Here is a 13,745-nt window from a genome sequence, read left to right as displayed (position 1 = left end):
GGCTTCATTGTTGTTGCAACAACACCAGAAAAATCAAAACATTAGGAGAAACAAAACAAAAATCCACCTCCATTTGGAACCTTTTTCATCATATGCCAAACCAATATCATTACATTAACCCCTCAAATTCATATATGTACCTTAAAATATGGATGATGATAAAGACAAAATAATCTTGATCCAAGTTTTACATATTTAATCATTATTCTAAATTTCTACAAAACTTATATATGTTGTGACACAAACAAATGCCTGTGTCTGATCCTAGCTCTGGGCGCGTATTCATATGGATCATAACATGTCTTTTGTTTATCTCGTTAATAGCAGGAGGTGTGTGCCTTGCTGCATACTTGATCCTTCCTGAATCTGAAACTTCATCTTGGATACCTATAGCTGGTGTCGCATTGGTTTGTCTACCATGGACTTTTTGGTTTTTCACATGTTTATATAGAATTTTCTCAAGGTGTTGTGGATGTAGAGTTAGATTGGGAGTTAATGGCGGAGGCGGTGGTGGAGGAAATTGGGGTGGTGCAAATGCACCTAAGAATGCAGATGTTGAAGTTGCAAATCAATCAACAAAAGGTGGCAATGAGTTGAATAGGATGTCTTCTGTTGCATCACATGAAAGTGAAATGGCGTTGGCGAAATCTATGGGATCGTGACATGATACGCCATTTTTTGTATTGAAATTAATTGGCTCCTTCTTGTTGATGTTTTCATCTTTTCGGGGTGCCCTATGTGATACATATTGATCGATCATCTTAATTGGTGATGGACCTGCCTCAAAATGCTTGAACTATTCTTTAATCCTCGCCATGCATCTGCACCTCATGAATATATAAGCCTTGTTAAGGGATACATGCATGTTCTCTATGAAATTTAGGAACCATTTCATATGAGATTGTATAAAGAAATGGGAATTTGATTATTCAACTCTCATTGGCTTTTTTGTAGTTTTCTCCTTCTTTTAAAATGTTTTCTGGTAATTATTTATGTATACTTTTTTAGCACATGTACTGTATATTTTTTGTTTCCTCTTTCTCTTTTTTCTCTTGCTCGTTTGCAGAGGTTGTATTTCTTCCCTTGTTTTTGAAAGCAAAATACAATCAATTGATATTTTTGAATATCTTATATGTCAAAAAGTTGTTGTAATTGCTTTAGTTATTGCAACATCATCAGTAGGTTGATTTACTTTTTTTTTTTAACAATCTTTACTTTTGTTTTTTAAATGAAAGGTATGTTCCGCATGCAAACTAATAGTCTCAAGGTAACTGATATTCATTTAAGAAGTTGACATATTTTAACAAATATTTTTTCATAGGCATCAACCGAGAATTCAACCTAAGATTAAGAAACTCAAATATCTATTATTTATGTCACACTATGTTGATTCAATATGTTGGTTTGTCTTTGGTCCGAGCGTACTATCATGTCATAAAAAAATGTTTAGGGATTCCTGTTAAGACCTCCAACATAATTTGAGAATCTTTCGTATTATAATTCGTAAATCCCTTTGTGACTTTGCAATATAATTGTGTGCAAATCCCAATTTTTGGTAACTAATTCCTTTACATAAATTTATCATCATTAGATCTAGGAAAATACTGGTTGCAGCGAAGAATATTTTCACGAACTGTTCACGAACTCACTTGGCAGTATATCATTAGTTCTATTATTACTATACTTTCCATCATTTACATTTACATTTATTTAATTTAATTAATTTAGTTTCTCTCCCCTCTATTATCCTTTTTCATCTTCCACAGTTCCACCTCTAACAAACAACAATACTTTGTCTTATTTCTCTGCAATTTTCTTTAATTCTTTTAACAACTTTAGGGCGCTGTTGTCCCTCACTATTCCATAATTTGTCTATGAAACTCATGTATTCAATTGAGAGGTCTATTTCTTTTACTCAATTGTGTTGACTTCATGTTTTCTTTAGTTAAATTCTACAAATTGCAACAATGGTGAATCGTGATAATATTTTCTGATGAATAAACTAGAGTACCACATACATTCTCTAACCAGAGTTGATATAGAGTTGTGTCGAGACAACATAAATTAATTTGTTTAGGTGTTTAACAGTTAACATTGAGAATTTGAGATGTTTTGTTGTGTTAGGTTTAGTGGTGTGTAGCGGTGTCTTTTCAGTTAGCAATGCTGTATAATAATAATTAATAAGTGTGTATTATAATTGGTGGAACCAATTTGTGAAACGTTCGTGATATCAGCATTCGCTGTAAATAGCAATGCTCTTAGATCTATAAGTCTTATATTAACTTGTAACGATATTTGTTAACCTTTAACACTATCATCCAAGCTGAAATTTGTGAACTTGCAATTGTGTATGTGTGTAATTTTGATGATGTTCGTTGTTTCATTTACGGACAAAAAAAAAAGTATGAACAACTCAACCGTTTACCAAAAATTGGGTTAAAAGAGAGAAAATAAGCAAAATTATGTTTTATTCTTGGATGTTAACCTTGCGAATTGTTATATCATTAAACATCTCGTTCTTTGGAGAATTTTGTTAATCAATCGAGTTCAATCACTTAATTTTATTGAGTAATTATTAAAGTGATCCTATTTTAAAATATGTTATTCGTATCTTATTTCGACCATTGAAATATGTCTACCGTTGACATACTAAATTTGGAAATAAAAAAAATGGAAAAAATATTTTGTCAAACCAAACACTCATCTAATTTTATTTGATTTTCTTCTTTTGAATCCTAAAAATAAGTTAATTTTCTCGGTTAACTTCATATTTTTTCCACTACATTATTTACTTTTTGTACAGTTTAGTGATCAAAATTTCGCCTTATAAAATAAATAATTAGAAAATTTTGAATTTAAAATTTTAATCTCCAAAATATATATTGTAATATTCTTACCAATACCTTGAATTATGAAACATTTCTCTCACCTTAATTTTTTATTATAAAATTTTAAAAAGAAATCCAAGTGAAATGAAATTGAATCGTTTAATTTAATGGTTTCGAGCCCAACCCTAGAAACAGAGATAGAATAGAACGTTATCTCTTGCAAAATTCAAATTTAGCGTAGAAAGCGGGAATTTAAACACTCACTGAAAAATCGCAGCTATATAATAACACCTTTCTCGTTCTGTATTTTGTACCGTTGAAAAACCCTTTTCATTTTCTCACGCTCTTCATTTTCAATGGCGAACAAGAGCGTGAAGAAACCACAGAGTCTCAACGATAGTCACTATCGTTTCCTTCAAGATCTCTCCGCTCCTCCCAAACCCTCATCCAAACCACTCGATGACGAATCCGATACACCGATTCAACCTCGAAGCCTCTTCTACCAAGATGTTGATGACGATACTATTCCTCAGTTTTCTGCTATCACCGACTTCGATTCTCCAATCGGTACTCTATTTCTATTCTATTCGATTCGATTTGATTTTCATTTTTGTTATTTTAGGTCTTAATCGCATTTCATTTCGTTTCATTTCTGAGTTATATACGTTAATTGATTATTAGATCAAAATTCACCGGAGAATATTGAACCAGTTAGGGTAGAAGAAGCTCCTGTTCGGAATGATGTTCCCAAGTTTTCCGATAATAGTTCACTTAGTAAATGTTTTCTGATCTGAGTCGCTTCAATTGATTTCATGAATATTATATTAATCAACTATATCTTCATAGTATTTCATTTCAATCATGAGTTACTTACTTTATGTTATTTGATTATTAGGTCAACATTCTTCTATGGAGAATCGCCAATCACGTGTGGTGGTAGAAGAAGCTCCTCTTTCTAACAAGGTTCCAAAGTTTTTTGATGAATATTCTCATCGTAAGTGTTTGCTTTTCTGTTTTAGAATTTTAGCACTAATATTATTGTTTATTGTTTATATCTTCTCATTCTCATCATTATTATTGATTTTTAGGTCAAAATTCTCGGGAGAATTGTAAACCAGTTAAGGCTGTAGAAGCTCCTCTTAGTAAGTGTTTTCTTCTTTGCTTCACTTGGATTGGTTTCATGAATCATGATCATCACATGGATCATTTATCGAAAATATGCATTTCATTTCAACCCTTTAGTTACTTAAGTTTATATATTATCAGGTCAAAATTATGCAGAGAATCGCCAACCAGTAAAGGCAGTAGAAGCTCCTCTTAGTAAGTGTTTTCTTCTCTACTTCACTTGAATTGATTTCATGAATCATGATCATCACATGAATCATTTATCGAAAATATGCATATCATTTCAACCCTTAGTTACATAAGTTGATGTATTATCAGGTCAAAATTATGCAGAGAATCGCCAACCAGTTAAGGTAAAAGAAGCTTTTCTTCCAAAGGAGGTTCTACAGGGTTTGGATAATAATTCTCTTAGTAAGTGTTTTCTTCTCTGTTTCACTTAAATTGATTGATTCCATGATCATTGCATTAATCATTTATCGAATATTTATAGAGGAAGAAAAGAATACCAAGGTTAAGGTGCAGGGGCGCCGCCGCCTTTGCAAAGCTGCAGATAAAGAGGCTGTCAAAAAGGTTGCAGTTGATGAACCTAAGCTTGATGATCTTGCTGACTTTGATTCGCCTATTCCGGTGCGGAAAAATGTGATTGAGATTGAGGAAAGTAAGGGTAAGAGTCAAATTAGGGATATTTTGAATGACCTAACCTCCAGGTTTGATGCGTTATCGGTTGAGAAGAAGCCGCAGCCCAAACCGGTGCCAAAGCCTGTTGAGCGTTTTGAAGGAGGGAAAGAAATTTTTGAAGATGAGGGTTTGGAGTTTGGGAGTGCTGGATCTTCATTTTCTCAGAAACAGGAGCGCCATGACACCTCATCAAAGGATACTAAGAATGATAGTGGTGATATTGGGTATGAATCAGATGATTCGGTTCAAGTGTTGGATCACTTTGAGCCTGAGAATGATGGCTCTATAACATTGAGTGACCCACGGTCTACATATAAGTTGCAGCCTAAGATTGCAAAAATGTTGTATCCACATCAGCGGGAAGGATTAAAGTGGCTCTGGTCATTGCATGTTCGGGGTAAAGGTGGAATTTTGGGAGATGACATGGGTTTGGGAAAAACAATGCAGGTAATGAAATGATATTAAATGAAAAGATATTTACAGCTTGTAGTTTGCAATTTACCAATGCTAGTTTTTCTTGCAGATTTGTGGCTTTCTGGCTGGACTGTTTTATTCACGTTTAATTAGAAGGGTATTGGTTGTGGCCCCAAAAACACTATTGCCACATTGGATCAAAGAGTTATCGGCTGTTGGTCTATCTGAGAAGACAAGAGAGTACGACTGCCTTACTTTATTCATCACAATAGAAAATGTTTTATTAAAACTTTTCTTCTTTAAAAACTATTGCCAATTTATGCTATTCTGCAGATATTTTGGATCCTGTGCAAAACTCAGAGAATATGAACTTCAGTACATACTTCAGGTGCTTGATCTTTCTTGTTTTTCCCTTTTAATTGAATTGAATGTATCTAGGAATTAAGTTCATGCTCATGCCTTCTAGCAATCAAGATACATAAATGCCACATTTTGTATGTGGACTTAAAATCAAGCTTGAGATTTGGAAGGCAACATAGTTTGTGTTTGTGCAGCAGCGTCCATTTATTTCAGTGAACATTTATTTAAAATTGGTTCCCTGTTGGACATTTAATTGATTGCGGAAGAACTGGGAGTATATGTGTGTTTCAGATTTCTTTTGTTTTTATCAATCTTAAACTTCATTTTCTCTTGTCTCTCCCTCTTCCTTTAGGACAAAGGTGTTCTTCTCACCACTTATGATATTGTCCGCAACAATACCAAGTCCTTAAAGGGGCATAGTTATGTAGAAGATGATGAAGATAGCCCCACGTGGGACTACATGATACTTGATGAGGTAAAAATGGTGTTGTTTTATGTAAAATTCATCTAATGTTAGTTTGTCTTGATACAGTATGTTCACCTTTTCCTCAGTTTTTGTATCTTGTTGTTCTTAGACCATTTAGGAAATACATAACTTTATAAAAGTTGGAAGTGTTTACAGTTGGTTGAATACCACTCAGGAGAAAAAAATTATTTTGAAAAGGATTGATGGATTATTTTCCTTCCCTTTAAGTACTTTAAAGTTTGTCAGTATTGTGTGACCGACTGAATCTTCCCGGCTGAATGAAACATGGTGGTCTGAAATTTTATCTTGCACATTTTACCTTTATTTATTTCCTTACAACTTCTATGCTTATAATAAAATTACAGAATGTAGAATTATTGCATTTAAAATACAAGCTGTGTTGCTTATAATTACTTGGCATACAGATAACTGTGTCATTGATAATGGATTCAAAGACACAAATCATGAACTTTGACATGGACTGGCTTTGTAGAAACCCACATTATAAGTTGTTGTGGGACAACCCAAGAATATTTTCGTCACGTCTCATATAACTGCTGAAATTTAAATTGCATGACATTGAATAGAAATGCTTATGTTTAATGTTTAATATATTATAAAAAGTGGCAGTTTTTTATTTGGTTCAAAATGTTCTTAACTTTAATGTTTAATATATTATGAAAAGTGGTAGTTTTTAATTTGGTTCAAAATGTTCTTAACTTTAGGGCCACCTTATAAAGAACCCAAGCACTCAGAGAGCTAAAAGTTTGCTCGAGATACCCAGTGCTCATCGCATTATCATTAGTGGCACGCCATTGCAAAATAATCTCAAGGTATTTATGAAAATTTTCTTGTTTTATAATCACTAACCTGTGCATTTTATATCATGGTTGTGTATATGCTTTGTTTTGAAATTTAGATTACGCAATCTTTTTTATTTGCTATAACAGGAATTGTGGGCATTGTTCAATTTCTGCTGCCCTGAGTTGCTTGGTGACAAAAAATGGTAATAGTCATTTTCATGCCATATTTTTTTAGCTAAGGTTCTCATGAGTTAATAGAGATTATAATTTCACAGGTTCAAAGATAAATATGAAACACCTATACTTCGTGGAAATGATAAAAATGCTTCTGACAGAGACAAGCGTGTTGGTTCAGCTATAGCAAAGGTAGTCATTCATGTTTTGAAATTTAACTTATATTACCTGGACTATGGCTTTGGATGCAATAGGTTGGGAGCGGTTGAATTTTGTAGTAGTTTATTTGAATAACTCATTTGAGGAAGGTATATCACCTATTGGAAAGCAAATGATGCTATTACTTTGGGGGAAATACTTAGTTGGGCACAAACCCAAGAAAAAATTATTTAGGCACACGCTCATAAATGAAGAAAAGTGTCAAATAACCGATTATCCCAAAACCTTAAGGTGTTAGGATAGAGCCATATCAATGGTTTTATATTATTTCTAACACGCCCCCTCACGCAAGAGCCCACTTGGGCTTGAAGTGTGGATAATGCATAGGCCCACCTACCATATGCTTAAATTCCACTTTTTTAATTAGAAAGTGAGGGGAGCGGGGATCGAACTCTAGACCACTTAGTCATAGAGGCTCTGATACCATGTCAAATAACCGATTATCCCAAAACCTTAAGGTGTTAGGATAGAGCCATATCGATGGTTTTATACTATTTCTAACAAAAAGTTAAAACAAAATTAATATTGTCACATCGTTCAATCATTTTTTCTTTAATTTTTTCTTCTCATGTTTATGTGCCTAAATATTTATTTCTTGGGTTTGACATGATTGACGATCTCATAATACAAAACCCTTATTTACACCGACAATTGACTCCAAATCTTGATTAAGAAACTAAGATATTGTAGTATAAGAAACTAATCTTATGAGATACTCATAATATCAAGATATTACAAGATATTTTCATATCTTCTAACAACTATGATGAATCCCATTATCTCTAGTGTTCTGTAATACTCCAAGCATCAATAATTAAGAAATTTTACTTTGACGTGAGCGTTATCTTTCCTCCTTTCTCAACAGGAGCTAAGGGATCATATTCAGCCTTACTTTTTGAGACGTTTAAAGAGTGAGGTTTTCAATCAAGATACAGAAAAAACAACAGCAAAGCTTTCTCAGAAACGAGAAATCATTGTGTGGCTTCGGTTGACCAATATCCAGGTTAGATACACAATTCCTTGTTGTTTTAGATTTTATCTTTTGAGATGACAATTGTTTTGTTGACTTTTTATTTCTATTTGTCGCAGCGGCATCTTTATGAAGCATTTCTGAAGAGTGAGATTGTTCTCTCAGCATTTGATGGTTCACCACTGGCTGCCCTTACAGTAATTTTTATTATTGTTTTGCACTATTCTCTTTCTTTCTTGGCTGTGTTCTTTTACTTTATATTCATATGCAATCTTTTTCAGGCTGTGCCTCACTTTTCTAAATTGTATTTTGAAAATCTTTAAATGGGTCAGATTTTGAAGAAAATATGTGATCATCCACTTCTGTTGACCAAGCGGGCAGCTGAGGATGTATTGGAAGGGATGGACTCCATGCTAAAGCCAGATGAGGTTAATGTTGCAGAGAAATTGGCGATGCATATAGCAGATGTTGCAGAAACAGACAAGTTTAAAGATGAGCATGATGTATCATGCAAAATTACTTTCATCATGTCATTGTTGGTAAGTGCTGATGTCCTGTGGATGCAATATATGCTTTTAGTTTACCTGTTTGCATAAAATTATAGTTGGTGGCATCTGCTGTAGGATAATTTGATCCCTGAAGGGCATAGGGTGCTTATCTTTTCTCAGACTCGCAAGATGCTTAATCTTATTCAGGTTAGTTCAGAAGTAATTTCTTTAATTTATATTTTACAACTGCACACTGTTGACCATTCAAGCATTTGCTCAACTGTTTCATGTATGCTGGTGAATTATTGTAGTTGGACTTCAATATGTGTGGGTAGTTTATTCCATAAAATTTTAACCATTTTTGGTCATTTGCAAGACAATGCTGGATGTTTCCCTTGTGATTTCTTGCACTATTTTATTGATTTGTGTTTCAGTATGAGAGTTGATTCAAATGTTTTTGTTGATTTATTATAGGAATGCATAACATCTAAAGGTTATGACTTTTTACGAATTGATGGCACAACAAAATCCTGTGACAGAATAAAAGTTGTTGATGTAAGTATTTTGCATATTCAATAACCTTTTTAAATCCTCCAAGTGTTATTTTTCCTCGTCTAACTGTTTTTCATTGATTTCAGGATTTCCAAGATGGTGTTGGAGCTCCAATATTTTTGTTGACTTCTCAGGTTGGTGGTTTAGGACTGACACTTACAAGAGCAGATCGTGTTATTGTTGTTGATCCTGCTTGGAACCCGAGGTACATCTTCAAAGTATTTGTGAAATTGGCTGGGATTCTCAATATGACTTTGTTCTTCTCTTTAGGTTTTTTGTTTGTTTCTTTTGCAAAAAAAAATTAATTGTCCTCAGTGGCTTATGTATCCTACAATTTTATTTCATTATTCTTAACTTTGATCATTTTGGTATATTGTCAGATCAGGTCTGATTGGAATTGTCCTGTGCATCATTCTAGAATTTATTTACTGTTGATTGTGCAGACATCTATTTTGTTTCTGTCTCTTAATTTCCAAACTCCAATAACATCCCTTCCTTTAGAAAGTAATTCGATCATGTTGCATGTAAAGTGACATTATTTGCTGTTTAAAACAGTACTGATAATCAAAGTGTTGACCGAGCATATCGTATTGGACAAAAGAAAGATGTTATTGTCTATAGACTGATGACATGTGGAACTGTTGAAGAAAAGATCTACAGGAAGCAGGTAATTTTATTTGTCTCAAATGTTTTGGACATCAATTGACTTTTTTGATACTCAAATTTCATGATGTTTAGGTATATAAAGGAGGACTATTCAAAACAGTTTCTGAAAAGAAAGAACAAACTCGCTACTTTTGCCAGCAGGTACAAGTTTGTTGAGAAGTACTATTTTTTTGTTGAGATGTACATTTGTCATATCTGCTGTTGAACTTGTGATTTGTTATACTAAATCTGTATCTCCCATTCATCACTTGCAGGATCTTAAGGAGCTTTTCAGCCTCCCAAAAGAAGGATTTGATGTGTCTGTTACCCAACGGCAATTGGCTGAGAAACATGATTCTCAACATATAGTGTAATGATTCAATAACTTTGCAATATCTGTTTTGTCATATACTTTATCTTTTAATTGAAAACTTGACACTTGTTTTGGTGGTTTTTTGTATATGATATGTATCAATTGTTCCTTCACATTATTTTGGTCTTTTATTCAGCTTTCACATGTTGCTCTTCATATCTATCTCAAATTTATAATTCGAAATTTTGAAAATATGTTTAACTAACTCATTGTGCTCGATGTCCTATTTTTTCTTATCTTAAAAGTAATTTTATTTTTTGGTAGGGATGACTCTTTCCATGCACATATAGAGTTCTTGAAAAGTCAGGGCATAGCTGGTGTTAGTCACCACAGTTTACTGTTTTCCAAGACAGAGCCAGTTCAAGAAGCTCCTGAGCATGAAGTAGCAAGGTAATGCTTCATTATCATGGTTAATACCAAATGACTAGTGGTAATTTGTTGTAGTTAATGTGACTCTTTTAGTTCCCTTGTGTCATTTTTGTTTGTACCATATGTATTGCCATCATTTTCATATAGCATCTGATGTCACTAATTGAAACCTGAACTTTTGCATTCAAATTATGAGAATGCTCCTCCGTACCTATTATTTTTTGGAATATGCGCTTATTAAGAAAAATATGCTAAACTTGACTATAGAAAATGAAGAAATGGCCACCCTCATTATTACTCAAATGATTGCCTCGTCCCACCCCCCTCATTATCTTTCTTTATCTGTCTCCAATCTCAAATGATGCCCATTGACCATTGTCTGAATGTTTGCAATTACTGTCTTTCTGTTATGCAATTGTTTAATCAAACTTAAAGCTGAAGCTGCTGAACTGCTACAATGTTGCAGGGTTCATAATACTCATTATATGGGAACTTCTTCGTCGTCGTCATATTCACGCGAGCAAATTGTTGACGGGTAATGATGCTATCATTACACAAAGATTTTTTAGAAGCTAAAGGATGTATTTGGTTTTGATTTTTTTCAATTTTGTTTTACACCAGTGCTGCATTTGCTTTTAATCCTAAGGATGTTAATTTACACAAAAAAGACTCTTCTCCAAGTAGTGTTGGTAAATTGACTGAGTTAGAAATCAAGGATAGAATTTATCGGCTCTCCCAAATGCTCTCAAATACGGTATGTTTTTTTTCTTTCTGAATGTTGTCCTTTAGATTAGATATTATTGCTATGGTGTTCATGATACAATAATTTGACTTTTAGAAAATATTTTGGCAGACAAGGATTAAATTATGACGAAACGAAAGCTGAAATTCTAGCTATTAGCCAAAATATACTTATATCAAGAACCAACGATAGAAAATATAATTATATAACTGTTCTGTCTGATTAAGTCCTTCGTTATAGGCTAATGCTGTAATTAAAATGCAATGGACTAATTTTAGTATCTCCGTTTAAATCTATGCAGGTGATGATTTCTAAATTACCTGATAAAGGAGAGAAACTTAAAAATCGGATTGTGGAGCTGAATCGAGAGCTTACTAAACTGAAGATGGAACAAACAAACGTAGTTGATTTGGATGATATTACCGATGAATTTGAAAAGGTGTTAAATGTATAGCTTTTTATTAGGCTTAAATGCAGTTTTGCCCCCCCTGTTTTGATTAAATCGGAATTTTACCCCCCATGTTTTAAAACGCGGACTTTTACCCCCTCTGTTTTATAATTTTTTGGATTTTGCCCCCCCTAAAATTCAGCTTTCAAGTCACAACTTCAAAGCTTCGCATACAACCCAATTTGGATCAATAATTCACCAAACGGATATCGAAATGACCGTAATCGAGTTATCTTTCCACAGAATCAAACCCCACTAAATTTGGAGTTACAATGAGAGATTAATTACCGTTTTAGTGAAGGTATGTCCCCCAAAATTCTGCACAAAATCTGCTTTCGAGTCACAACTTCAAAGCTTCGCACACAACTCAATTTGGATCAATAATTCACCAAATGGATACCGAAATGACCATAATCGAGTTAGCTTTCCACAGGATTAAACCCCACTAAATTTGGAGTTACAAAGAGAGATAAATTACAGTTTTAGTGAAGGTCTGTCCAATTGCTAATTTTGCAGAAATCTACTTATGACCTTTAAATTCAACATCGTCTACCAAACACATCGTAACTCCAAATTTGACGAAATTTAAATGACAATAAGGGTAATGTCGTTAGCTTTCCGGAAATGTAAATACTATTGAAAAATGAGCTACAGGGTGAGAGACATGACAAAAATATCAGTAGTAGTTCCATACATTAATTGATTTGGACAGACCTTCACTAAAATGATAATTAATCTCTCTCTGTAACTCCAAATTTTGTGGAGTTTGATTCTGTGGAAAACAAACTCGATTTCGGTCATTTCGGTACCTGTTTGGTGAATTATGGATCCAAATGGAATTCTGTGCGAAGTTTTGAAGTTGTGACTCGAAAGCAGATTTTGTGCAGAATATTTGGGGGACATACCTTCACTAAAACGGTAATTAATCTCTATTTGTAACTCCAAATTTAGTGGAGTTTGATTCTGTGGAAAGATAACTCGATTACGGTCATTTTGATATCCGTTTGGTGAATTATGGATCCAAATGGAATTCTGTGCGAAGTTTTGAAGTTGTGACTCGAAAGCAGATTTTGTGCAGAATATTTGGGGGACATACCTTCACTAAAACGGTAATTAATCTCTCTTTGTAACTCCAAATTTAGTGGGGTTTGATTCTGTGGAAAGATAACTCGATTACGGTCATTTCGATATCTGTTTGGTGAATTTTTGATTCAAATTGAGTTGTGTGCGAAGCTTTGAAGTTGTGACTTGAAAGCAGAATTTTAGGGGGGGCAAAATCCAAAAAATTATAAAACAGGGGGGTAAAAGTCCGCGTTTTAAAACAGGGGGGGTAAAATTCCGATTTAATCAAAACAGGGGGGGCAAAACTGCATTTAAGCCTTTTTATTATTATTATTTATAGGAAACAATGTTAATAGAACTATTTCCTCGGTTGTGGTAGAAAATGGTTGTCAAATGTCAACTTACTGGTTGAAGGTTTTGTAAAATGAAACTTCCTACTGCATTGTCCATACGGAAATGTTACGCTGGACCGAGAAAACAAGTGTTGTTGAATTGAATTTTGTTAGTATGGGTGGGAATCAATACTACTCTACTAGTACATTAAATCCAACTTTTATTTATTGAAAGTTTTGTATACTAATGAAATAATTCTCAACTGAGTTAATTCAGTGTCATAGTAGCATTTTTTACACATTATTTTTGACGCTCAAGATGTGTAATTGTGATTTTTTTTTTACAATGAAAACTTCTAATTACTCAATATTTTCACTATTATGTGTTTGTATTGTAAGAAATGAAACATCATTTTTTTTTGTCGAATGAAACTTCATGTATTCTTGTCAAAAAATAATACTGTAAAAAAGAAACACTACCATATTAATAAATTCAGTAATTCACCCCGTCACTTATTCAGTTTAAGTTAAAAACAATATACATTTTTGTTTCCACACAAAAAAAAAAAAAACTACAAGCTTTAGAGTTTTTAACTATAAGCTTTAGAGTTAAATGCATCATTTAATAACATTTTAAATAAACTATAATATTTTTTTTAAGGAAAATAAACTATAATATTGTATGTAATGAGAAAAT

General features: G+C 33.3%; 2 protein-coding genes across 7 annotated transcripts; both read left to right on the top strand.

Annotated features, from left to right (window-relative positions):
- The first annotated feature begins 248 nt into the window (after window positions 1–248).
- On the top strand, window positions 249–662 carry LOC123914533. The gene has a single exon (XM_045965734.1). The coding sequence runs from the start codon at window positions 249–251 to the stop codon at window positions 660–662; it is 414 nt and encodes a 137-aa protein (XP_045821690.1).
- Window positions 663–3,034: 2,372 nt separating this feature from the next.
- Window positions 3,035–13,324, top strand: LOC123916111 (protein CHROMATIN REMODELING 24). Of its 6 annotated transcripts, none has more exons than XM_045967476.1 (27): window positions 3,036–3,395; window positions 3,510–3,602; window positions 3,724–3,822; window positions 3,917–3,970; window positions 4,095–4,148; window positions 4,272–4,364; window positions 4,444–5,078; window positions 5,155–5,285; window positions 5,379–5,433; window positions 5,758–5,880; window positions 6,597–6,704; window positions 6,822–6,877; window positions 6,950–7,040; window positions 7,933–8,070; window positions 8,157–8,234; window positions 8,370–8,576; window positions 8,661–8,732; window positions 9,000–9,080; window positions 9,164–9,282; window positions 9,633–9,744; window positions 9,816–9,884; window positions 9,998–10,092; window positions 10,360–10,485; window positions 10,931–10,999; window positions 11,086–11,218; window positions 11,508–11,659; window positions 13,033–13,324. In XM_045967476.1, the coding sequence occupies exons 1-27, from the start codon at window positions 3,185–3,187 to the stop codon at window positions 13,067–13,069; spliced, it is 3,291 nt and encodes a 1,096-aa protein (XP_045823432.1). In that variant the 5' UTR covers window positions 3,036–3,184; the 3' UTR covers window positions 13,070–13,324. The 6 variants fall into 6 exon arrangements, with proteins under 6 accessions (XP_045823437.1, XP_045823432.1, XP_045823433.1 ...); XM_045967477.1 differs by having other exon boundaries at window positions 11,508–11,667; window positions 13,038–13,324; XM_045967479.1 differs by having other exon boundaries at window positions 11,508–11,670; window positions 13,038–13,324.
- The last annotated feature ends 421 nt before the right edge of the window (window positions 13,325–13,745 follow it).

The sequence above is a fragment of the Trifolium pratense genome, linkage group LG3 (assembly GCF_020283565.1).
Source record: "Trifolium pratense cultivar HEN17-A07 linkage group LG3, ARS_RC_1.1, whole genome shotgun sequence".
Lineage (NCBI taxonomy): Eukaryota > Viridiplantae > Streptophyta > Magnoliopsida > Fabales > Fabaceae > Trifolium > Trifolium pratense.
Note: the sequence above shows the minus strand (reverse complement) of the source record. Positions and strands in the feature narration are given on the sequence as shown.

Excerpts from the sequence above, each read along its gene's own strand:
- LOC123914533 (XM_045965734.1), top strand. The coding sequence starts at position 249 with ATGCCTGTGTCTGATCCTAGCTCTGGGCGCGTATTCATATGGATCATA.
- LOC123916111 (XM_045967476.1), top strand. The coding sequence starts at position 3,185 with ATGGCGAACAAGAGCGTGAAGAAACCACAGAGTCTCAACGATAGTCAC. Across the intron at positions 8,071-8,156 it reads TTCGGTTGACCAATATCCAG|CGGCATCTTTATGAAGCATT; the intron begins GTTAGATACACA and ends TATTTGTCGCAG. Across the intron at positions 9,081-9,163 it reads ACAGAATAAAAGTTGTTGAT|GATTTCCAAGATGGTGTTGG; the intron begins GTAAGTATTTTG and ends CATTGATTTCAG.